General features: G+C 47.6%; 3 protein-coding genes across 12 annotated transcripts in view; 1 reads left to right on the forward strand and 2 right to left on the reverse strand.

Annotated features, from left to right (window-relative positions):
* TIPARP (TCDD inducible poly(ADP-ribose) polymerase) overlaps positions 1–13,939 on the reverse strand; it is a 31,501-nt gene extending 17,562 nt beyond the window's left edge. Inside the window, exons 1-3 of one of the 8 annotated variants that reach the window (XM_071752844.1) lie at positions 13,821–13,939; positions 12,767–13,004; positions 340–1,346 (exon numbers count right to left, since the gene is read on the reverse strand). In XM_071752844.1, coding sequence (XP_071608945.1) covers positions 340–1,346; positions 12,767–12,907 — 1,148 coding nt within the window. In that variant the 5' untranslated portion in view covers positions 12,908–13,004; positions 13,821–13,939. The other 7 variants (XM_071752852.1, XM_071752846.1, XM_071752851.1 and 4 more) reach the window with 7 other exon arrangements.
* A 50-nt stretch (positions 13,940–13,989) lies between these two features.
* Positions 13,990–17,222, forward strand: SSR3 (signal sequence receptor subunit 3). The gene is made up of 5 exons (XM_071752853.1): positions 13,990–14,189; positions 15,040–15,166; positions 15,636–15,734; positions 16,245–16,376; positions 16,742–17,222. Exons 1-5 carry the CDS (start codon positions 14,051–14,053, stop codon positions 16,806–16,808), a joined length of 564 nt encoding a protein of 187 aa, XP_071608954.1. The 5' UTR covers positions 13,990–14,050; the 3' UTR covers positions 16,809–17,222.
* Positions 17,223–19,459: 2,237 nt separating this feature from the next.
* KCNAB1 (potassium voltage-gated channel subfamily A regulatory beta subunit 1) overlaps positions 19,460–22,746 on the reverse strand; it is a 47,206-nt gene continuing 43,919 nt past the window's right edge. For all 3 annotated transcript variants that reach the window (XM_071752854.1, XM_071752855.1, XM_071752856.1), the window contains exons 12-14: positions 22,620–22,740; positions 21,543–21,631; positions 19,460–20,920 (exon numbers count right to left, since the gene is read on the reverse strand). In XM_071752854.1, the coding sequence (XP_071608955.1) occupies positions 20,831–20,920; positions 21,543–21,631; positions 22,620–22,740 (300 nt within the window). In that variant the 3' untranslated portion in view covers positions 19,460–20,830. The remainder of the gene's footprint in view (positions 20,921–21,542; positions 21,632–22,619; positions 22,741–22,746) is intronic.

Consider the following 22,746-nt stretch of genomic DNA (forward strand, 5'->3'; position numbering starts at 1 on the left):
CTGCCACTTTTTTCTAATCCGGAGGGGAGACTAATTAGGAACATCAAGAACAAGTACAATGTTACACAACAGTCTCTCTCAGCTCTCAATTTCTACAAAACTGACGTTTTCTTGTTTCACACACTTCAAATCCTTCCCCTTCCAAGAATACTTTCCAGATGATAAAACAGCAGTTTTAATCCATGTCGTGCCAAACTTGTTCTTCAGGTAATATCATCACAGGGTTCATAAAACACTTACAAACACGGAAAAAGAACACACATTCTGTTACATTTCTGCACCACTGCTCAGTTAAGCACCCTTGACTTTGCTAGTAAGGGAGTAAATGGTGTTACTTACTGGTACTTCACTTTGATCCTATCATTGTCAGGGTTGCAGTAGAGTCTTTCCAGATGCTCCTGGGAATCGTTGGTTACACTTTGCCAGCTCTGGGTTGCTGTCCTTCTCACTTGCCAATGATAAGGCAAAACTGTGTGATGTTTGGGACAATCACTGCCATAAACACAAGTGCCCTGCAGAAAATCCACACAGATTTCTATTCCATCTTCCTGATGGGTGTGATATTGCAACTGGTTCAAGAGCTCAAACACCAGATCAAGAGAAGCTTCTTCACTTTTATCCTGGAATATCCCAGCACTGAATTTATTGCTCGGGTTCAAACTGTATTGCATGGGGCAGCTATTCTCCTGGAATAAGCCAGCTGTGTAGCTTTCCAGAACCTTGTCTGGGAACACAGGAGAAGCTGCACCATCACTGGGAGCTGCGTGCAAAGGGTGATCCTGGAATGATTCGTTACGATTCTCAGCAGCAGCAGCAGTTCCAGGAGTAGTTTCTGCTGAAAAGCCTTGTTCTCCTGCCTGCACATCCTGCTCAGGGTGCCCAGAAGAAGGACAAGCTACCTGCAGCTGACTCTGCACATCTGGAGCTGCTGGCACCAGCACAGTCACGTTACTTTCTGGCTGAGGGCAAGACGTACCCAGGTCCAGAGCCTTTTTCACAGCAGGTTCACATAAATCACTGTGGCTGCCACCTTGGCCTCGGGGCACAAAGACCCTATCCAAGGTCCCAGCTCCCAGCAAACTGGTGAAGATCGGCCTCAAAGCCCGGAGAGCTTCTGTGTTCAGCCTCTTCTGCACTTGCTGCTTCTTCTTGAAGCAAGGCTTCACTGGTGGTATCTTTTCAGACAGTCTTATCTGAGGAGGAAAGTTCTCTGAAGGAGGGCACTTCATTCCTGGGCAGTGAGCCTGCTGCACAACACACGCTGGCTCTGGTTCGGTGTCCATCAGACACAGACTTTGCTCTCTCCAAATCACTTTCAAATGTCCCAGAGCCTCCCAAGAATCAATCTAGGGCAGAAAGGAAAACAAGACAGTTAATCTCTCTAATTGCTCATGGTTGACACGAACAAGATCACCCCTGGAGAGGATTTTGAGCCAGCAACAGCAAACTCCTCCCTTCTCTGTGACTGTGGGTTGCCCCTAGGCACGTAAAGCATGAAACCAACTAAACTCAGGCTAATTAATCCCAAACACACTCATCATCTCCTCACACATGAAATCTCTGAGACGCTCAGGCACGCACACACTGTCCCCAGAGGAGGGGCAGGAAAGGGGGGATGGTCTGATGTCCTCCTTGTGATGGTGTTTAATAATAAACAGCACTTTAGGTCGTTATATTCCCCCAAAGCGAGCACTGCATTGTTCCTTTCTGTGCCTCCCCCACAGGCAGACCTGAGAACAGAAGCACTGGCAGCTGCACAGCCCTCGGTGTTCCCACCACACTTCAAACATTCATGCCCTGCTTCCCCTCCCAGCAGATCAAGGGGCAGATGAACAGTCCCATCCCCTCCATATCCACCTTCCCTCACACAATCCCCCACAATCTCGAGAAGAGAACTGCTGGCCCCGCTTAAAACAAAGAACAAACACCATCCTGCCTGCTGCAGGGGCTGAATCCAAGTGCTGACACCCTGGTTCCTCCTGCCCAGCATCTGACACTGACAGTCTGGTCCATGTCCAGACCCTCCCACATCCCACACACTCCCCTGCTCTGACTCAGGCTGCACTCCCTCACCCCGCCGTCACACACAGCCCTCCCCTGCTCTCCCCAGCCTCAGCAACAGGAATTAAAAAACAGGCAGCAAAGAACATAAATGTGTTCTAGCTACCCAGGGACATGAGAAAAAGTCAGCTTATTTGTAAGAAGGATGGTAGTACTTATTGGCTGTCAAGGAAAAAAAAAATACTATGTCTCTCACGTCACCAGAAAGCATGCTGTGTACCTTTTAATCAGGAATACTTGATTACATTTAATTAAGCCCTCTTCAATCTCCTCACACGTAGCCTCGAAGCTCAGAGTGGGGCACATTAAGGATTACTTCCTGGATAAATACATTCCGAGCAAAGTAACTTCTCATGACAAAACAAAATCCCGGAAAACAGATAAAATTTGGCAATCATTCCTTACTACTGACAATTGACTGGGATTTTTCTCATTGAGTCTCAGTTACTGTGGAACATTCATTTAGAAGGCTTTTGTATTATCCTGGGAAACAGCACGTCCGGATCGCCAGGAAAAAAAGCTGTACCTCTCCAGTTTCCCTTTTTTTGACTGAACTCGAAGCAGTTGGTATATTTGCTTAGCAGATAAACTCCAAAATTACTGTTACCTCTTATTCTTCCACAGACATAGCAGGCAATTTTCTTTTTAAATCACCAAGGGTACTTTAAACCAAGTAACTTCAGAGGTTTAAGAACGCTCAACCCAGAAAGGAATTGGATGCTTCACTTCACCCTGCCCGGGTTTAAGAGCCCCTGTGAAATGCAAGAGGGTTCAAGGAGTCCTGCTGTGCCAAGGGGCTCAATAAGTGATTTCTGGTCATTCTTCTGCCCTGTCTTTAATGCTGTTTCAACACTGGTATTCCTCACACGATTATAATTTAAGTTTTGCTGCTCTTTATACAGAACTGCCTCGCTGTATGGCACTGAATCCCCCAACAACTCTGCAGATAAAAAGCAGTGGGGATGAGGAGTATCAGCATCTGTTGGCGTTTCTATTTCAGCATTTCGACATCCTAAATCAGTCGCTATTATTTAGAAACAACACTAAGGATCACCCCGAGCAACGCTGTATTTGCACAGTGTGTTTCAACAGAGGGAAGGTCTCTTGCTGGCAGGTTTCAGTTCCCGAGTACTCCTGAACCACACCTCCCCCTCCTTTGCTGAAGAAAGCGAAGGTCCCAAAATAATAATAATAATAATTAAAAAAATAATAAAAATCAAAGCCAAAGAGCCCGAACACCATAGAGACGAGCAGAACCTGACGGACCGACGCAGCCTCACAACTTCCCGCAGGTTTCCCCGCACCGAACCTACCGGCTCTTGCGATCAGCTTCCTGCCTTCCGACCCGATTTCAGGGCTCTTCCAAAAACCAGATCAGCCTTTCCACCAGGTAAAAAAAAACCCCCAAACCAAACCATAAACACCACACACACCCCCCGGAGCTCCGCAGCGGGGCTCTGGCACTGCAGTACCTCCACCTGAGGCTCTGCCTCCCTCCAGCTGCCTTCAGAGGCGGGAGGCAGCGGGGGCCGGCCCGGCGGGGCTCACGGCCGCCCCTGCCCTGCCCTGCCTGACACACGGCCCAGCCCTCCCCGCAGCTCCCCCCTCTGCTCCTCACATCTTCTCCTCGCTGTTTTAAATATCGTTTCCCTCAGAGAAACCACGGCAGGCAGCTGCGCGGCCCGGCCCGGCCCGGGGAGGAGCTCCCGGGCGGTGGGCGCCGACGTTTCCCGCCTCTCCTGACAGGAAGGCGGACACCTCCTCCGCTCCGCTCCGCTCCGTTCCGCCCCGCCTGACACCGCCGGCAGCCTCCCCCCTGGCTCCGGTAACCTCGGCCCCGGCCCCGGTAACCGAAGGGTCCCGGGGATGAAGAGACAAAGCCGATCCGTGCTGAATCACGCCCCGTCCCCCACAGCCGTACCAACGATTCGTGTCCTTCCGTGCGCCTTTGAAGTCCTTGTCCTCAATCCTCACCTTTTGTAGGGACACCGGAGAAAAGCGAAAGCGCATTGACCGGAGAGATCATTCCCGTCAGCGCGAAGGGATAAGGAAATTCTTTTGAACTTTTGATTTACCAGGCGTTTCGTTTTTCACCTCCGTACACCCCGCCCCACAGTCACGCACAGCCCCACTGCCACGCACAGACACACAAAGCCGCACACAGCCCCACGGCCACGCACAGACACACTGCCCCACACAGACACACAAAGCCACACACAGACACACTGCCACGCACAGCCAGACTACCACGCACAGTCACGCACAGCCCCACAGTCATGCACAGCCCCACTGCCACACACAGCTCCAGTCGCACACAGCCCCACAGTCACACACAGCCACACACAGCTCCAGTCACACGCAGCAACACACAGCCCCACAGCCACACACAGACACGCAGCCACACACAGCCCCACTGTCACACACAGCCCCACTGTCACACACAGCCCCACTGTCACACACAGACACGCAGCCACACACAGCCCCACTGTCACACACAGCCCCACTGTCACACACAGCCCCACTGTCACACACAGACACGCAGCCACACACAGCCCCACAGTCACACACAGCCCCACAGTCACACACAGACACGCAGCCACACACAGCCCCACAGTCACACAAAGCCCCACAGTCACACAAAGCCCCACAGTCACACACAGACACGCAGCCACACACAGCCCCACTGTCACGCAGCCCCTCCCTGGCAATAAACAACCCCTCAGCAAAGCCGAAGATAGCAAAGCACACCCCGCTCCCAGACGGCCCCCGGCTTGCTCAGTGAAGTCTGAGCAGAAGGGTAATTAATGAATTAATGACTAAGAAGCAAGGCAGAACGCACCCTGGAACGCCGTCACCCTGACTCAAGTTCCTCTCGCACCTACAGGGCTCGCACAGCGCTCGGGGCTCTCTGCTGGGTGCTGCCCGTGCCTGGGAAACAAAGCACGAAGCGCAGGGAATGTACCGAACCCCAGGCAGTTTCTATTTATTCACACACGGGGCACGTTTTACCGGCGGAACTCGTGAGGAGCACGGTTGACTTTCTTTGTCCGAAAGCCATTGTCATGCTGTCACCTCCTGGCCGTGCGTGTGGCAGAGCACGGTGGGACACCCAGCTGCTGGGGTGACAGCCCGGGATGCCTCCCCGCTGACTCACACCCTGCCGGGATGCAGGAACTTGTCCCCGGGACGTGTCCGTCGCTCACACGCACCCCACGCCACCAGAACGAAGGGCTCCCGGCACGGCTCGCTTGGCCACGCCACTCACAAAGAGGTAAAAACCTGGAGAAGCTGAAATTTATCTCGAATAAAGCAAGTCGCGGACTCCTTGTGCTGGGTGATTTTAGGAAATCACCTCCCCAGAAAACGCATTATCTGGAAAGAAAGCGTCATGTGAAGATGGGACATTTTATGTGTGCCTCGCGTGTGCCACGCAGCTGAATTTATCCCACAGGGAGAAAATGCCATTTCTACAGAGAAATCACAGAAAGTGAGCTTCCTGCAGCTGGAGCTGACTTCTCGCCGAATGACACAACAGAGGCTGAGTGAAGAAGACACCCGTATCGACAGGAGCTGAAAACAAATTAGCCTCTGTAAATTAATTGAACTCTTGAGTGTCTGAAACACCAGACAGGCACAGCCTTGCACTGCCTGAACTCAAGAGAACAAGAGCTTTACCGAGCAGGGTGACAGGCAATGTGTCACATCCTCCCTGAGAGGGAAAGAGCTCTGCATGCACTTCTCTTCTGTTACCAGAACAGAAGTCATCTGTTTGGAAGGGCTTATTTCATGCACAAGATATAAAGAAGGGGAACATATGGCTGATGTACACGCCAAGGTAGGCAAAACTCCCACGGCAGTGGGATTGCAAGGATGGAACTGAGGGAAGGCAGAGGCCTGGAATAACCATCTCACTCCAAACCAATGTATAATTAAAGGCAATAGATCACACGGCACACCAGCAGATCATACACCCATTTCTGAGGCTGTCCCACACAAATATATAAAGAAACTGTGACCACCGTGAAAGTATGAGCTCATTTTTAAGTACACGTTTAAATCTTAAGCAAGAGAAAGAAAGCTTTAATTACTTCTTTCAGAGGGTAAACTGCATCAGTGAATGCAGCAATTTACAATTCTGACTTGCAAATAATGGAGTAATCAGTATGCACACTTCACTTATTTGCTGATGAAAGAAGGGAAATGTCTCTGACTTAAATGTTCATGCTAAAAAAAAAAGTTCTCAGGCTCCAACACTTTTTTTTTATTTTTCTGGTGGCAGAAACAAGACCTCCTGTTCTACCTCCACACTGGCACAATGAACCCTTCTCACTTCCTAAAACACACCCCACTGAGGAAGGTTAAATGTCCTTTCCTGATGTTTTATATAAAGTTAAATCCTGGGAGGAGCTGGAAGGATGCTGGGAAGCAAGGTGGGACAGCAAAGAAGTGCTGCATCTTCTCAGTCCCTCTGAAACCATTCAGCATTCTGCATTTTCAGCAAAAAAAGGGAGAGGAGCAGTCATTGCCATGAGCTCTTGTTTTAATTCACTGTATTTCTCCCAGACAATCCATCAGAACAGAAACCTGTCAGACTCCCCATTCTCTGTCTCCCCCAACTTCTCCCCTTCCAGCACGCCACCATTTTAAAATCAGGCAACAGTGGGAAGGTTCCAGTACAACCCAGCTGATCCAGGGACCCAGAAGTCAAAGTGTAACCTTCTCCACAGCTGCATTTCACACCTTCTCAGGATGCCTTTGCCTTCCAAACTGCCCTCTTGCCAACCTTTGCTAGGCTGTGCTCATGGAGCACCCTCTGTAAGGTACACATTGTGAAAGAAACAAATCAGAAACTACTGTCAAGTTACTTTTCAAGGAAAAATTAAAAAATCCTGAGGGAAACTTAAAAAAAAAAAAAAAAAAAAGAAAAGGGGGCCAGGGTGGGGCTTTCTCCACATGGAGAAAACCCCATGGATTTCATCACATAAAGGTAAACCTGAGCTATAGCTTCATTCTGCCACTGAATTATAGGGAAAAACCTGCTGGCAGTGGCGAGCAGTGGGTGTGGAAAAAAGCTCTCATTAAAGATCAAGAATCTCTGCAGTTGCAGTTCTGGGCAGTTTGTGTGTTGGCATTTTGGGGAGCAAAACCAAAGCAGTGTTTCAAACCCTTCTGCTCCTGATTCTTTATAACCAGACAAAGAAGTTAATGGAGCTAAAAAGACTTGCCTGCCTTCAGGATATCTTTCTAAACTGCACTATCTAGTTCAGTCAGTTGTGCAAAACCTTTAATATGCTTACACTTTTGTTTTCTCAATTACTGAGCAGGTGAAATAATTACATATCATTATGACATAAAATATTGAAATCTACAGTTCCAGGTTGTTGTTTTTTTTTTGTTCTTAATATTGCCATTATTATGTAATATAATTATATTAGTATTTCCTTAACCTTAATTGTCTCCTATAACAATTAAGCAAAAATACTAAATTATACATGTGAAGGTTAAGCAACAAGTCAGTGCCAGCTGGAAAAGGACACAGATCTCCTGACTCCCACAACAACACTACACACACTGGAAAAACCACTTCATACTTCAAAGAACAAATGTATATGCTCTTTCTTTGCTATGTAGAGGCAGACACAAATGCTGAAAATAACAAGGAATGAAAGTTATTATTTGCAGTACAAAACAGACTACAAAGTTACACCACCTTTATTTTAGTAAAAATACTAAACTTTGATTTTTGAAAATCAAAAAAATTCAAAATCAAAAAAATCAAAGTTTTGAAAAACAAATCAAATCAGGTTAGGAAAGCACCAAGGGACATTTTTAAAAAGTTACCAGAGCATCTCTGATTAGTTCACCATCTTATCAAGATGTTTGAACCTTTCCATAGCTACCAGGCTTTTGCCAATAGTTCATTTTTCACCACATGGTGAGTTAACTATTATACACAGATTTCTTTGTTACTATTATACACAGATTTCTTTGTTCTACCTTACCAGTTCCCTAACTAAATACTTATAAGGTTTATTTTCTGTACACATTTCTGTCCTCCCTCTTAACACTAAGAATGGTGACTCAAATTCAGGTTTTTAAGAAGTGAAAAAAGTACTTGCTGTGTTGATAAGAAGGTGAAATAATGCAAGCCAGTTCTCACTAATGGAAAGGAAGGGAGAGGAGGGCAGCAGGGTTTATTCCACCCCTGTATTCTCTTGGCCTTTTCTGCAGTGACACCTACTGGGCTACATCCACTTCGGGCCCTCCTGAAGACGATTTATATTCTCCTAACACACTGAGATGAATTTTTCTATCAGTTAAAGTCTCCCTCCACTGGAAACCTTCAATATTGACTGAACTTTGGCCAGGTACATACAAGTAAGGCTCTCTGGGGGGACAACAATGACCCAAAACCCACAGTGTTCTTAGGAAAAATTTAAACATGGGTTATTCTGCTGGTATTATTCACAAGCAAGTAAAAAAACCCAAACCCTCATCTGCTTACACATGATAACCTAGAACTGGTGTGACTGGAAGAAGGTGGCTAGCTTATAGTCCTTAAAATAACAATCTTCTTGCCAGTTAAATGATATGGTGATTTTTTTAGTAAAACCTCATATCCCTCTCTTTTACACTGCTCAAAGAGAAGTATCAAAACTAAAGTTGTTCCAGTTCATCAATCCTAGTAAATGAAACCTTTTGAATCCAAAGCAACTTTTACATTTGCAGCTACCAGTAACAAAAGTAGTCATTTCCTTGGTCTTAAATTCACCTTCTTTTAATACCTTGTATTAGTAATTAAGTTTTAAAAGTACACCACTCTGTTTCTCCTGCCTCATAAAGCCTAAAAGATTAGCAAAAACCAGCATTTCTCAGAAAAATAAACCCCAATGTGTATTACACATATGAATATCACCACACTGCTGTTTTTCTATCACATAAGGTTAACTCTGTAAGTGATTTATGATTCATGGATTTGGACAGGGAATGCTTGATTCAAAAGCAAGCCTTTTTTCCTGGAAAATCTGTTAATCATTTCTGCAGAGATCTCTTACTACCCTAGGACTGCAGACTCAGAGGAATGGACCTGGAACTTTGGCCAACACGTGCAGCAGAACACTTCAATGCTTTTTGTGTACCAGTGCAGTAATGCTGAAAGTTTCCACCATTTTATCACAAAATGGAAACAAATAAAAACTGCAGGAACCATATTGAAGCCAACAGTTGCTCAAGAAGCCACCTTTCTAGAGGGAGATTCTTCTGCAGCTGTGCAATCTTCCCAGTGTTACACCCATCAGAGAGGAAAATAATGATGCTTCAAAAGCAGAACAATATTATCCCAAAACCTTACTCTTGAAATGCACAAAGGGCACCAGGCATAAATTAGGAACAGGTAACATGTCTCAGGACACTAAAAAAGCCCAAATATCTAACTAGCATTTTGTGATGGAGCCTGAAGGCAGCTTCCACCACTGTGAGCAGGACTGCTGGACACAGTGCCTCTCCTTCAGAACCAATCTTCCTGACCTGCTGCCCCCCAAAGCACCACCCATCCATTCCTGGACCTGTTAGGGGCTGGAGGGATGCTCTGGAACATTAAACAGGTTAAAACATCCACCCAGTTCTGAAACTGATTTAGACACGAGTTAATACATAAAACGATAGAACCTAAACCCACAGCGGGGAGGGCTCCAGGGGATTTTGTTGAACCGGTGCACCCTCTTGTGGAAGGCTCTGAAATCAGGATTACTTTCACCCTCTATTTCTCCACTGCCACACAAAAGGCCACTGCGAGCTGTGAGGAAGCTTACAGCACCTCCAGGTTAGGTGGCACGTCCAGAGATCCATGTCTAGAGGAGATGACAATTACAGCTCCCCAGTGGCCTCCTGGGATGACACCTGGCTGGACAGCTTGCCTGTCTGCATCAACCTCCACAGACCCCAAACCAGGGGATCTTCTACTTGACCAGAATAAAAAGTGAAAGAGACACCAAAGGATAGCAAACCACCACTGTTTAGCATTCTCCTGCTTTTATTTGGATTATCTGTGGGATGTACCTGCAGATCTCAATGCAACATGGGAACTAGACCTTGATGTCTGAGAAACAGGTGCCCCAAATCTCTGATATTAGGTTGATTTTGACCTGTAGAGTTCAGTTACTCTCCCAAATATTGCATTGGATTCTGCTTTTCAAATCTGTGGTGAGTTCTAAGCTCTCTACATGGGATAAGTGCTGAGCAAGCAGCCCCCTGAGATCTATTTACAGACACTATTTCATTCATTTGGGCTACATGCAGAAGAAGCTGTCAACCAAAACTTAAAAAATGCTGAAGGAGGAAACTGGAGCAGTTGAGATCATTTCAAGACATCAAAAATGGGTCACATATGCTACACTGAGCTCCCTTTAGATACAGCAAGTGTTGCAGAAATTCAGGAAGTTCCAGCTTTAGAAATGAAAGGTGAGTACAGCAGAATCCCAGAAGATAAGAGAGGACACAGCACTGGATAATGTTCTGCTCTTTTTCACCTCAGTGGCTATTGCAGCTATCTTCCCTTTTCCTAACACAGAGAAGGGTAATCCAGATACCCTCCTCCCCTTACAGAGTCACAGATTCTTCCCAAATTCATCCCCAGAGAAGGAAGTTATCCTCTCACAGCTGTGTCTGGAGCACCACTGGTTCCAGACAGTGCCATTCCTTACCAGCCCCAGTGTCCCTCCAGATCTGCTCTTCTGGAGGCCCCGTTCTAAACCACACCAAGGAACTGATTTGGCTGAAATTTAAACCTCAGAGTGCTTAAAAAACAAAAGAAAACCAAACAAACAAAAAAAACAACCAAACAAGACAGCACACAGAAGAACTGGAAAGCTTCTCATCCACTTAGTTCACACAGAGATGGCAGAAGCCACTCCATTTATGAGCATCATGCATGTTTATTCAAAGAAAGCTTTTCTTTTGTATTGCAACAATGCCCTAGCAGCTGATCCCAACCTCAGAACACTAATCCCTCATGGCAAGATACATTCCAACACATCCAAGTAAACATGGGGATTTTGGGATATTAGAAGAGTGCAGTTTTTAACAAAGAGGAGGGTTTTCAGTCTTAGGTATAGTGAAGCTTTCCCTCTACTCTGGTTTAATCCTTGGACATAGTTTAGTCCACTGCCTGGAATGAATGTCACTGAGAAATTAGTTTGAATTACAAGTTAGATGTGAATGTGAAAACCTAGCAGTATTTAAAATTATGGGATTTATTTCCCAACTAAAAAGTGCTGAGGAGGAAGAGAGGGTGTAAGAGGAAACATGGAAAAAAAAGCCTGTCCAGATTTCTTCTCACCATAAGGAGGACAACAATTTCCCCTGAGAACTGCAGCTGACAGCTGCAAGATTAAGACTCAGCCATGAACATTTTAGGATGGATGTTGACTACAAGGAAATGTTCCAAATTTCAGTGGATTACTCAAGTTAAAATAAGAGAGCAGACAAAGATCTTCCATGTAACTGAAGTGAAATGATTCAGCTAGGAAAATTAAACAAGTGCAAAAGGAAGTGATCATCCCCTGGAGGACTTGGCAGTGAAGTGGTTGCTGGAAGTAAATAATAAATACTGAAGAACACTTTTAGAGAAAAAGAGATATTTAGCAAAAAGGCAGCAAAATTAAGGGCTGCAGCTTTCAGGATGTAGCTTTGGATATAGGTTCACAATGTAGTTGCATATGGGGAAAAAAAAAAGGTATTTTCATACAAGTGGGGTCATTCCTCTGGCTGTGTTATGATTTAAACTAAAATCCATGTAGTACTAACATAGTGATAAAGAAGTGAAAAAGATGCAGGAGACTGCAGATGCTTCAGCTCCACAACAGAGTAAACACTGCCAAAGGCCAAAGGCACATTATCCCTTGCAGACCAGCTTAAGAAGAGGCAAACACACCCCCTCAAGTAGAACAGAATATATACACCACTGGCACTACTGAAAAAAAAACCCATGCAGGCCTCTGGAGACAACATCAAAGAACTGAGGCTCTCCTGTTCTGAGAGACAGTGGCCTCACTACTGGCTTACACCCCCTATCCAGCTGACATCAACAACTTTTAAATATCACAGCTCTCATAAACTGATCTCTGAAGATTTACCCTGAGAAGCTAATGTTATAAAAGCAAAGAACATGGAGGGGGTAGCAAAGTCCACGTGGAGAACATTTCTTTTGTTACAGAGCTATTAAGGGGGTGCAGTGTAATTCCACACCACACAACATTCTGTATTACTCTAATGAACATGAGCTGTACAACCCCCCAGAGATCAGCTGTATTTTAATCACAAATAGTATTTTCTGTGGATCTCAGAGAAGATTCTTACCACTCAGTATTTCCTTCTGGTACAACTGTTACTGCTGGTGTGTGATAGGGATCACTAGCCTGAAAAAGGCACATTTTTGCTGAGAGTTTTTAAGGTTTTTAAAAAGTTGTTTAATCACACTCCACACCACAAAGCAAGTTTGCCCAGATGAATGGAAGGGAGAAATCTGTACACTACGAGAGTCAACTGAATCTTGACACAACCCTAAACTTAACCTTTCCCATGGTTTCCAACTACTTCATACAACTCTAACAATAAGAAGCTTCTTAACACTGCTGACACTGATCACAGTGATGTTCCCTGCTCCACGTTCAGTTTTAACACCTTTTACAAAGAAACCAAGACTGACCTCCACTCCTGTTGGACTGCCATCCTCAGGACAGACTTCAGAGTGCCAGCAAACTGGTGCTCCTGGTGGTGTTCCTGGTGGTGCTCCTGGTGGTGTTCCTGGTGGTGCTCCTGGTGGTGTTCCTGGAGCTCTGCACTTCATCTGGGCAGCTGCTGTGTCTGCTAACCCAGCCAGGCAATCCCTGCTGGCATTTCCAAGCCATGAAGGATGTTCTCATTAGCATGACTCCCAGAGTTGCCTGGAGGTAAGAGGACACAAGTGAAACCTTTCTGCTACCACACTGTGTTCAGTACACTTTGAATCATGAAAATCCACTCTCATTTGGATTCAAATCCACTCTCATCCACTTGCCAATTTCTCACAGGTTCAAAAGGCTGCACTTGAATTTTTTATAAATTTCTATCATAAAGAATTATGACTTTTGATCACACAACTTCATTTCCAGCTCACGCGTCCTCGCTGCCTTCACCTCACGTCTTCTCTTGCAAGCAAAGAATATTAGTAGCTGGGGGGGGGGGGGGGAAGAATGACTTTAATTAAATTTTAAAAAGCTTGCACAGGTTGCTAAATAAAGTTTCCTCAAAAAAATGTTACAAATATTGCAGAACAAGCACTGCCCCAGGAGACAGAGTGCTGACTGCTGCCTCTGGCTTCCCAAGGGGGAAGGTGGATGGGTGGGAGGGGGGAGGCTGTAGGAAATATAAACTGACTTGGACGTGTTAAAAATGAACAACCCCGAATCCCAGACTGGTTGGGGCTGGAAGGGACCTTCAAGACCTTTCTCCCCCCTGCCATGGTCAGGGACCCCTCCCACAGCCCGGGATGCTCCAAGCCCCATCCAGCCTGGGCCTGAACACTGCCAGGGATGGGGCAGCCCGGGCCAGGGCCTCCCGCCCCTCCCAGGGAACAGACACACGGGACCGACACTTGGACCCGTTCTGCGGGACCTGCCGGGACGCGGCTGTTGCCGGACAAACCGAACCTAAGGGGAAAGACACCGAGTCCCGGCGCTGCTTCGCTCCTTCCCCCCCGCAGCCATCCCGAGGGTACTCACCCGCCTCAGCCCCCGGGATCCCCTGCGCTGGGCCGCCTCAGCCCCCCCGGGCTCCGCATCGAGAGACAGAACCACCCCAGGTACCTCCGGACCGCGGCCATCGCCACCGCCGGGTCCGCGGGGCGGTTCCTGCGCGATGCGGGAAGTGCTGAGCCCCGGGCCCGCCCCCGGCCCGCCCTGACCCGGCAGCAGTCCCGGAGCGCTGACGGTGGCAGCGGTCGCGTCTCGCCATGGCTCCCAAGGGCGGCCCCGGCGGGCGGCAGCAGTCGGAGGAGGATTTGTTGCTGCAGGATTTCAGCCGCAACCTCTCCGCCAAATCCTCCGCGCTCTTCTTCGGCAACGCCTTCATCGTCTCCGCCATCCCCATCTGTGAGCGGCGGGGAGGGGAGAGGAGGGATCGGGGTGGCGGGGGCACTGAGGCGGAGGAACGGCCTTGAGGAGGGGGAAAAAGCCCAGAGGAGAGGAGGGAACGGCCCTGAGGAGACGGGGAACGGCCCTGAGGGGAGGGAACGGCCCTGAGGAGAGGGAACGGCCCCGAGGAGAGGGAACGGCCCCGAGGAGAGGGAGAAAGGCCCTGAGGAGAGGGAACGGCCCTGAGGAGAGGGAACGGCCCCGAGGAGAGGGAGAAAGGCCCTGAGGAGACGGGGAACGGCCCTGAGGAGAGGGGGAACGCCTTGAGGATAGAGAGCGGGACTGAGGAATGAGGGAACGGCCCTGAGGAGAGGGGGAATGCCCTGAGGAGAGAGGGGAACGACCCTGAGGAGAGAGAACAGGACTGAGGAGTGGGGGAACGGCCCTGGGGAGAGGGAGGAACGGCCATGAGAGGTCCCGGGGAACAGGCAGGGTCTCCCCGCAGCCCCCCTCAGGCTCCTGTCCCGGAGGGGCTCCCCGGGTTGCCGGGTCCCTCTCGCAGCCCCCGGGGGTGGGAGCAGCGGGCAGGGCGGGTGCTGTGCAGATGGAGGAGGTGCCGGTGGAACACTGACGTGTCAGCTCCTCAGCACCCACCCACTCATCCCCTGCACCCCTCTCAGACCAAACCCAAGCAGCTTTTCCTGCCCAAAAGTCTCTCTGTACCCAGTTTGGTGACTGCAGGAACTGGCTTTGCTCTGGCAGAGCTGGTGCCAAATGACTGAGTGAGTGAGCTGTGCAGGACTCCTCTTGCAACGTTTTTTTCATGGAGAAAGAAACCTTTTTTCTGGTTTTTTTTTTCCCCTTTAAGGGCTTTACTGGAGGATATGGCATATGGATCTTGTCCAGTCTGCAGTCCTGTATAGTGTAATGACCCTCATCAGTACCTACCTGGTTGCTTTTGCATATAAGAATGTCAAGTTTGTCCTCAAACACAAGTAAGTTGGGCAGCTGTTTGGTGTAGAATTTCTTACGAAATAGCTTAACAAAAACAGCATTTAAGACTTTTTCTTTAATGAATAAGAATGTCTGAAATTTTAGTCCCAAACATTTAGTGTGTTTTACATAGAAGTATCTCCTAATTGGGTTTTTTTTTTTTCATCACTTGTAACAATGACCGGTGCCTTGTCAGCTCAGAGTAAGATGAAATAACAAAACTACCTTTATTCCCACTGGGTGTTGTCACAAACTGTAGAATCACAGAACTGTTCAGGTTGCAAAAGACCTGTAAGAGCACTAAATTTGACCTGATGCTTTTGGTAATTTATCACTTGTCCCTTCCACTTGGCAAAACTGTTCGGTGTCTTGGCAAAGTTTTGTTCTTCACTGGAAATTCAGCTTCCTGTGATCCCAGATGTGGGGTTTTCTTTCATTTTCCAACTTGACCATCAATGGTGTTTCTTACAGAGTAGCCCAGAAAAGAGAAGATGCTGTTTCCAAAGAAGTCACTCGCAAGCTGTCTGAGGCAGACAACAGGAAGATGTCTCGTAAGGAAAAAGATGAAAGGTAATTCTTTGCTTTCTTCCCTCTCTTGTAATGTTCCCTGATAGCTTTAAGGCTCTAGGTAGGATATTAGGGAGTGCTGCTTGGGCTTTTGTTTTTTTTTTTCCTGCATTCTGGAAAGTAGAAGCTGTACTGTCAGCTCTGTTCATCTGTAAAGTTATCAATGAAAGGTCTCAAACATCAAATCCTTTATCACTGAGGCCACCTGAGTCCTTGAGCTGCAGTTGCCTGTTACCCCTCACAGGCAGAGGTGGTTTTGTCAGCATGCAGGTTTCCAGTTGAATAGCTCATACTCATCTCCAGGCTGTGCCTGTGGCTATCAGGAAGCCCTTAGGATCCCTGTTACACACAAGACAAGGAGGTGAGCTGCCAACTTTTTCCTCCAAAAAGTCCTATTTTCTCCTCTGGTTGCCAGGCACCCTCATGACATCTTAACCAGTTCAAACTCACCAAAGCTTAAAGGACTTGATTTGACTTAAATGTGCCTGAAACAATGTCTCTGCTTGTGCCTAGAATTCTGTGGAAGAAAAACGAAGTTGCAGATTATGAGGCAACAACTTTTTCCATCTTCTACAACAATACTCTCTTCCTGGTCTTGGTCATCATTGCTTCATTTTTTGTGCTGAAGAACTTCAACCCCACTGTGTATCCTTTGTCACCACACCAGAGACAAGTGGGGTCTGGGTTGGGAGGTTACTGGTATGTGCAGTACCTCAGCTTAGAAACACTGATTTTTGGTTACTTAAGTAAAAAAGCACTGCAAATCAGGGCTGCATCTATTAAGATCTGCAGCAGAACAACTTTTAAGAGAACAGAATGTCTGAATTCTGAGGTTCAGTGCATTGCAGCATCCTGCTAAGGCCTGGATTGTGAGGTGCATTTCAGAGGATGATGTTAAAACTTTAAAACTTCTACAAAGAAAGACATTTCACTTCTCATTTTTCCCAACATGTTGCATACAAAACAAGTTGTACCTTTAAAAGTACACATCCTTAACCTTTTCCCTACAGAAACTATATTCTTACTATAAGTGCTTCATCTGGACTGATTGCTCTGCTATCTACAGGATCCAAGTAGACCAAGGGAAAAAAAAAAAAACAAAAAACCCCACATCAGATTATTCCTATGAGAGGGTTTAACTGCCCAGCAGCAGTTTAGGGGTGGAATAGGAATAATTTTTTTTTTTCTTTTTACAGCATGACTGCTTGAGGGCATGGGGGGAGGGCTGGGATCTGAAATGAGTGGATTGTATTTGTTTTGGTATCTTGACATGGAATTATTGAATATAATTGAATTAATGAGTGGTGTTACTGAGCAGTTCCAGCCCTCACCTTGTGCAGCAGCTGGGCTGGGACCTGTCACAGAACTCCCCTCTTCCTTGGGTGACTGCTGGGAGAACCAAGCTCACTGCTCACCACAAGTGACAATCCACCATTTAGCAGTGTAACTTTGAAAGTTTTAATAAAAAGGAGGCTTTTTTTGGTCATTTAATTCCTTGTATTTCCATTCTTTTTTTAAAGGGTATTTCAGTGGGCAAGCACTCTGTGTAGTTTTGCCACCTTCCTGCTTCCAGAAGAGGGGAGTCTTTTACAAGTCAGCATATGCACTGTTTTCAGTGGAAATACTCATTTTTAAAGAGTCAGGACAAAACCTAAACCTAGAAAAAAAGCTTTTGAAGTGGGCTGAACATACTGGGTTGGGGTTTTTTCCTATTCATCACTACAGATGTAAATTAAAAAAAAAAAAATGCAAACACTAGTTTTACTGGCAGTCATTTGATACTCTGCAATTCATAGAATCCTAGAATGGGCTGGGTTGGAAGGGAGCTCAGAGCTCATCAAGTCCAACCCTTGCTCCACTCCCCCCGTGGTTCCCAGCCCATGGCACTGAGTGCCACATCCAGGCTCTTTTGAAATAGCTCCAGGGATGGAGAATCCACCCCTTCCCTGGGCAGCCCATTCCAATGGCTGAGCACCCTCTCCAGAAAGAAATTCTTTCTCATGTCCAACCTAAACCTCCCCTGGCACAACTTGAGCCCTCTTGTGCCCTCTTGTCTTGCTGAGAGTTGCCTGGGAAAAGAGCCCAACCCCCCCCTGGCTCCAACCTCCTTTCAGGGAGTTGGAGAGAGTGATGAGGTCTCCCCTGAGCCTCCTCCAGCCTCAACACCCCCAGCTCCCTCAGCCTCTCCTCAGAGGATCTGTGCTCCAGTCCCTTCCCCAGCCCAGTTGCCTCCTTTGGACCTGCTCCAGCACCTCAATCTCCTTCCTGAGCTGAGGGGCCCAGAACTGGACACAGGACTCAAGCTGTGGCCTCCCCAGGGCTGAGCACAGGGGCAGAATCCCTGCCCTGGACCTGCTGGCCACGCTGTTCCTGAGCCAGCCCAGGATGCCATTGGCCTTCTTGGCCACCTGGGCAATTAACTGCATTATCCCTCAAAATATGTGGATTTTTTTCCTTAGTGCTTCTGCCTCATTTGCTACAGCAGGAAGCCTTTCCCTGGTGCAAATTTGTACTTCCCTTGGCCTGTCACTTCCTGCACAGGAAATTATTTCTATGTATCCAGGTATTCAGCACAGGTAACAGGAATTTCTATCCAGCTCCTACAACTGCTCAGAACCCAACAGGCCCCGTGGGCAGCTGTGTCAGCATCAGGAGGTGAGTGTTGCTGCTTTGTTGGTTCCTGCTGCTCAGCTCCCCCAGCTGTGCACAGAACCCCCCTCAGGAACCCCACACCAGCACCCCAGGGATGGGTCAGTGCTGCAGGAGCCCTGGTGGGAGGCTCAGGAGGTCTCCTGGAAGCCTGCCCTCTCCAGAGGGGTGTTTTGGGGCAGCATTTTGTTCCAGCACAGTTTGCTGAGCCTCCTGTGAACAGGTTTTCACCTTACCTGAGTGGTTTGGGTGTTGACAGTGGGAGCAGAGCACGTGTCAGAAAACGTTCTGGAGAGGGAACTTGGCAGTGCTGACAGCCTGAAACAAAAGCAGGTGGGTGGTTTCTGCAGGGAGCCTTGTCTTTTCTGGGGCCTGGCAGGGTTTTTTGGTTGACTGGTTTTCTTTCCACTGTTTTAGTTTCCTTTTTGGTTTTACCCTTCCCCACTCCAAGCTGCACCCAGTCTCTTCAGGATAAAGCTGCAGAGCTCATCCCATTGCCCTCAGAGCATGAGGCAAGCTGGCTGGTGAGGGAAGCTCCCTGAGGGGTGATGCTGTCTCTTTTTCTATAAAAAAGATTGAGAATTAGTATCTAATACACTGCTGGATTCCCAGGTGTCTGAGATGGGGTAGAGAGAACATTAAATGGTACCTCTGGAGGTAAGAAAAGGAACCAGTGTGCTGCTGGGAAAAGAATTACACTTTAAAATAATGAAGCTCCATAAGGGTCAGAGCCTTTGTGCTGCCCAAACAGCAGGTTTTTAAAACACTTAACGAGTCAACTGTCCCAGCAAATACTGCAGTGACACCAAAGGGACAAGGGGGTGCTGTGGTGGCAGCCTCCAGCTGGGCATGGCACTGACCAGCCCAGTGTCATCTCCAGTGGTAACTGGGATGGGATTTCAGTGCTCTGCCCACAGCACATTGTGTGCTCACCCCAGGCCCAGCTGCTGAACAAGGCAGAGGTCTGACCTCCTCTGCTCCCCATCCCTTGGCCCCCCTGGGGAACAGCTGCAGCTCTTTCCCTGGGGAATGACCCATTTTCCACCCAAGCTTAGTAAACAGGTCTCTTCAGTAGGAAATCAGATGCAGAAAATGCTTTTATTGAGTCCAAGCAGAAGTCAGACTGCATGGCTGGACACAGAGCAGCTAAGTTCATTGACACATACCACAGCCTCTGGGGTTAAATGCAGGGGGAGACAACTCAGGCACACTCAGCAGACACCCTGAGGGGGGGACCAGATGTCAGGGTTCCACCAACACTGTCCAGAGCTGCACCCCTGGGGAGTGGGTGCCCCCAGGACACAATTCCACACGAATGAGAAACACGGAAATCATCGGGGTGTTTCACAAAGCAGCTGATGGGAAGGTACAGTCTGGTTCTCAGGATGGGCAAATCATAGAAGTGCTTGCTCTCACCTCCTGTAGAGGGATGAAATGTTCACCAAAACAACAACAAAAAAACCCCAACCCTTATCTGTTTACAATGTGACTTAAAAATCCCATGCATTTACTTATACCTGGTTCCAGAACGAGTTAAAGCAAATATGACCTTCCCCCAAAGTACATACCTGAATTTTTCTGGTATTTTTCAGCAGCTATACATTACATATAAGTATCTATATCCTTAAAAGCTCAGGAATATTGAAATTTGCAGTAGCTATGTCTACAGGCAGGCAGAAGTAGAGGCAGGTTGCTCTAGGTGCAAACCTCAGTATTGTTCTCATGGCTTTCTTGGTTTAAGGTTTCTGCAGAGTTAGGGTTTTGCATTGTTTTCCTTAACCTGACCTGTGGTTTGGTTTCCCTAAGGGTGCTCTGCTGGCTTGGGCTCAAATGCTTCCCAGGAGCACTCCATGGCTGCAATAGCTCTATAGTTAGGATCTGAGCTATCTAATTTCTAACTAATTCTCTGTCTTGCATCCTTTGCTCAACTACAAACGAATTCTAGACCATACATTCAGCTTAAAAAACTGAAATTGAGCTCGCCCCTTCTATCCATTAACCTGAAGAAGCTTCATAGTTGAGATCTCCCAAATGTGGTTTTATTAAGACCTTAAGTTGTATCTGGCTTTTCTTCGTTGAAAAAAAAAAAAAAAATAGATCTGTACATCCTTCTGTAATTACCAAGTACCTGAAGGTTAGAAATAATTTTTTGCTTCACCAGTGTTTTTCACAGCACAAAGCATGAGGTGCTAAGAGGAAAAGTAAACAGTAATGAGCTCAGTCGAAGGTAGGAAAATACGAGATTATTCTCAGTTAGAAGAGGGAGATCAAACTGTGCTTTGAAATTTCACTGCAATTAGTAGCAACAGCAGAGATCTCCAAGGATCCAGTGACAGCAGACACCGAGCAGCAAGCTGCTGAATGATTCTCAAGGCTGGAGAGGAACTCGGGGCTGGACCTCCGCACAGAGCACTGTTAAACCATGCAGTCCAGGGAATTCATGCATTGCATTATGACCTGTAGTCCTTCTTGCTGTAGGGCTTGTTTCCCAGAATATTATCTATTTCATTTACGATGTGGGATGTCATCTTTGGAAGGACCTGGGAGTAGAAGAAACCCCACGTTTAATCAAGCTTCCTTTAAAAAGTTTTTCCAATTTTAAATCTAGGTTTTACCAAGTAACATTCCTCTTTTTTTTCTTTTTTTCTTTTTTTTTTTTTTTTTGGTGTGACAGATAAACATTCATCTAATACCCTTCTCCCTTAAAGGAAAAACTCCTGGAGTGTCTTCACCCAGGGAGAGAATCACAGAAGTGCTCCCAAACATTAGGTGCACAGGAGTGCTGGGCTGCAGCTGGGGGCCAGAGCATCAGAGGAAGCTCTTGTTTGTGAAAAGCAACAGAGAATAATAATTAAGGTGGGTGCAAGTGACACGTGCCCTGCAGGAGACCTGGCACAGAATTTATCACAACATGTCCTGGAATCAGGAATCTTGCTTTTGCAGACACTTTGACCCTGCTGATGCCACCTCTCACCCCTGGTTATGGCTCTAACTACCACAAGCAGTGCTCAGTCATGGTGAGGCACCCCAGGTTTGCTTAACTAACGTGCAGGGCTAGAACTGGAAGGTGCCTATAGCAAAAAACAAAGTGGTAAAACTAAATTCAGAGAAGGGGGGTGCTAGGCTAAAGGGATGGTGGTGTTTCCCACCCCCTGCCCTTACCTGGATGGCTCCAAGGTTCTCTATCAGCTGCTCAGGGTTGGAAGATCCTAGGAGAACAGAGCTCACCCCCTCGTTTCTCAGGCACCAGGCTGGAAATGAAGACAGAAAATCATAGATTCATAGAATCACAGAATGGGCTGGGTTGGAAGGGACCTCAGAGCTCATCAAGTCCAACACTTGCTCCACTCCCCCCGTGATTCCCAGCCCATGGCACTGAGTGCCACATCCAGGCTCTTTTGAAATAGCTCCAGGGATGGAGAATCCACCCCTTCCCTGGGCAGCCCATTCCAATGCCTGATCACCCTCTCCAGAAAGAAATTCTTTCTCATGGCCAACCTAAACCTCCCCTGGCACAACTTGAGCCCTCTTGTGCCCTCTTGTCTTGCTGAGAGTTGCCTGGGAAAAGAGCCCAACCCCCCCTGGCTCCAACCTCCTTTCAGGGAGTTGGAGAGAGTGATGAGGTCTCCCCTGAGCCTCCTCTTCTCCAGCCTCAACACCCCCAGCTCCCTCAGCCTCTCCTCATAGGATCTGTGCTCCAGTCCCTTCCCCAGCCCAGTTGCCTCCTTTGGACCTGCTCCAGCACCTCAATCTCCTTCCTGAGCTGAGGGGTGGATGGTGAGGAACATGGGCTTCACCACATGGCATTGCCCCAGATCCTGATGTTTGTCACAGCTTCTGTCTCCAGTTGAAAAATAATGACAAACATTCTTTGTCTGAGCCTTCACTTCTGCTGCCAGGGAGAAGATGTGGGGTTCAGATAAACCACAGAAAAAGCTCCCCCAGCATCCTGCCTGCCCCTGGGACCTGCCCCAGCCTGCCTTCCTTGCAGGCTGTGCTTCTGCCAGGCCACAAACCCTGGGGGTTCATTCACCTCTTGGCTCCTTGAGCCAGGGATCATTTTTCTCAACAGACACACGGGGTGGGTTTCAGCCTCAGCTCTCAGCAGCGCAAAGATAACTGCTTGTTTGTTTGTTTGTTAAAAAAAACCCCACACAATCCCGAGGATTGCAAGCCAGGTGATGCATTTGTGACAGCAGCCAAGGCACAGGGACATTTGTCCCCCTGGCCATCACCTACCAACAGCCAGCTGTGGCAGCGTGCACCCCAGGCGCTCAGCGATGGGCGACAGGTCCTTCAGCTTCACCTGCTGCTTTCTGCCCTCCTCACTTATGATCTTCTCTTTCAGCCACTGGTAGCACTGGGG

This window comes from Heliangelus exortis, chromosome 9, assembly GCF_036169615.1.
Source record: "Heliangelus exortis chromosome 9, bHelExo1.hap1, whole genome shotgun sequence".
NCBI lineage: Eukaryota > Metazoa > Chordata > Aves > Apodiformes > Trochilidae > Heliangelus > Heliangelus exortis.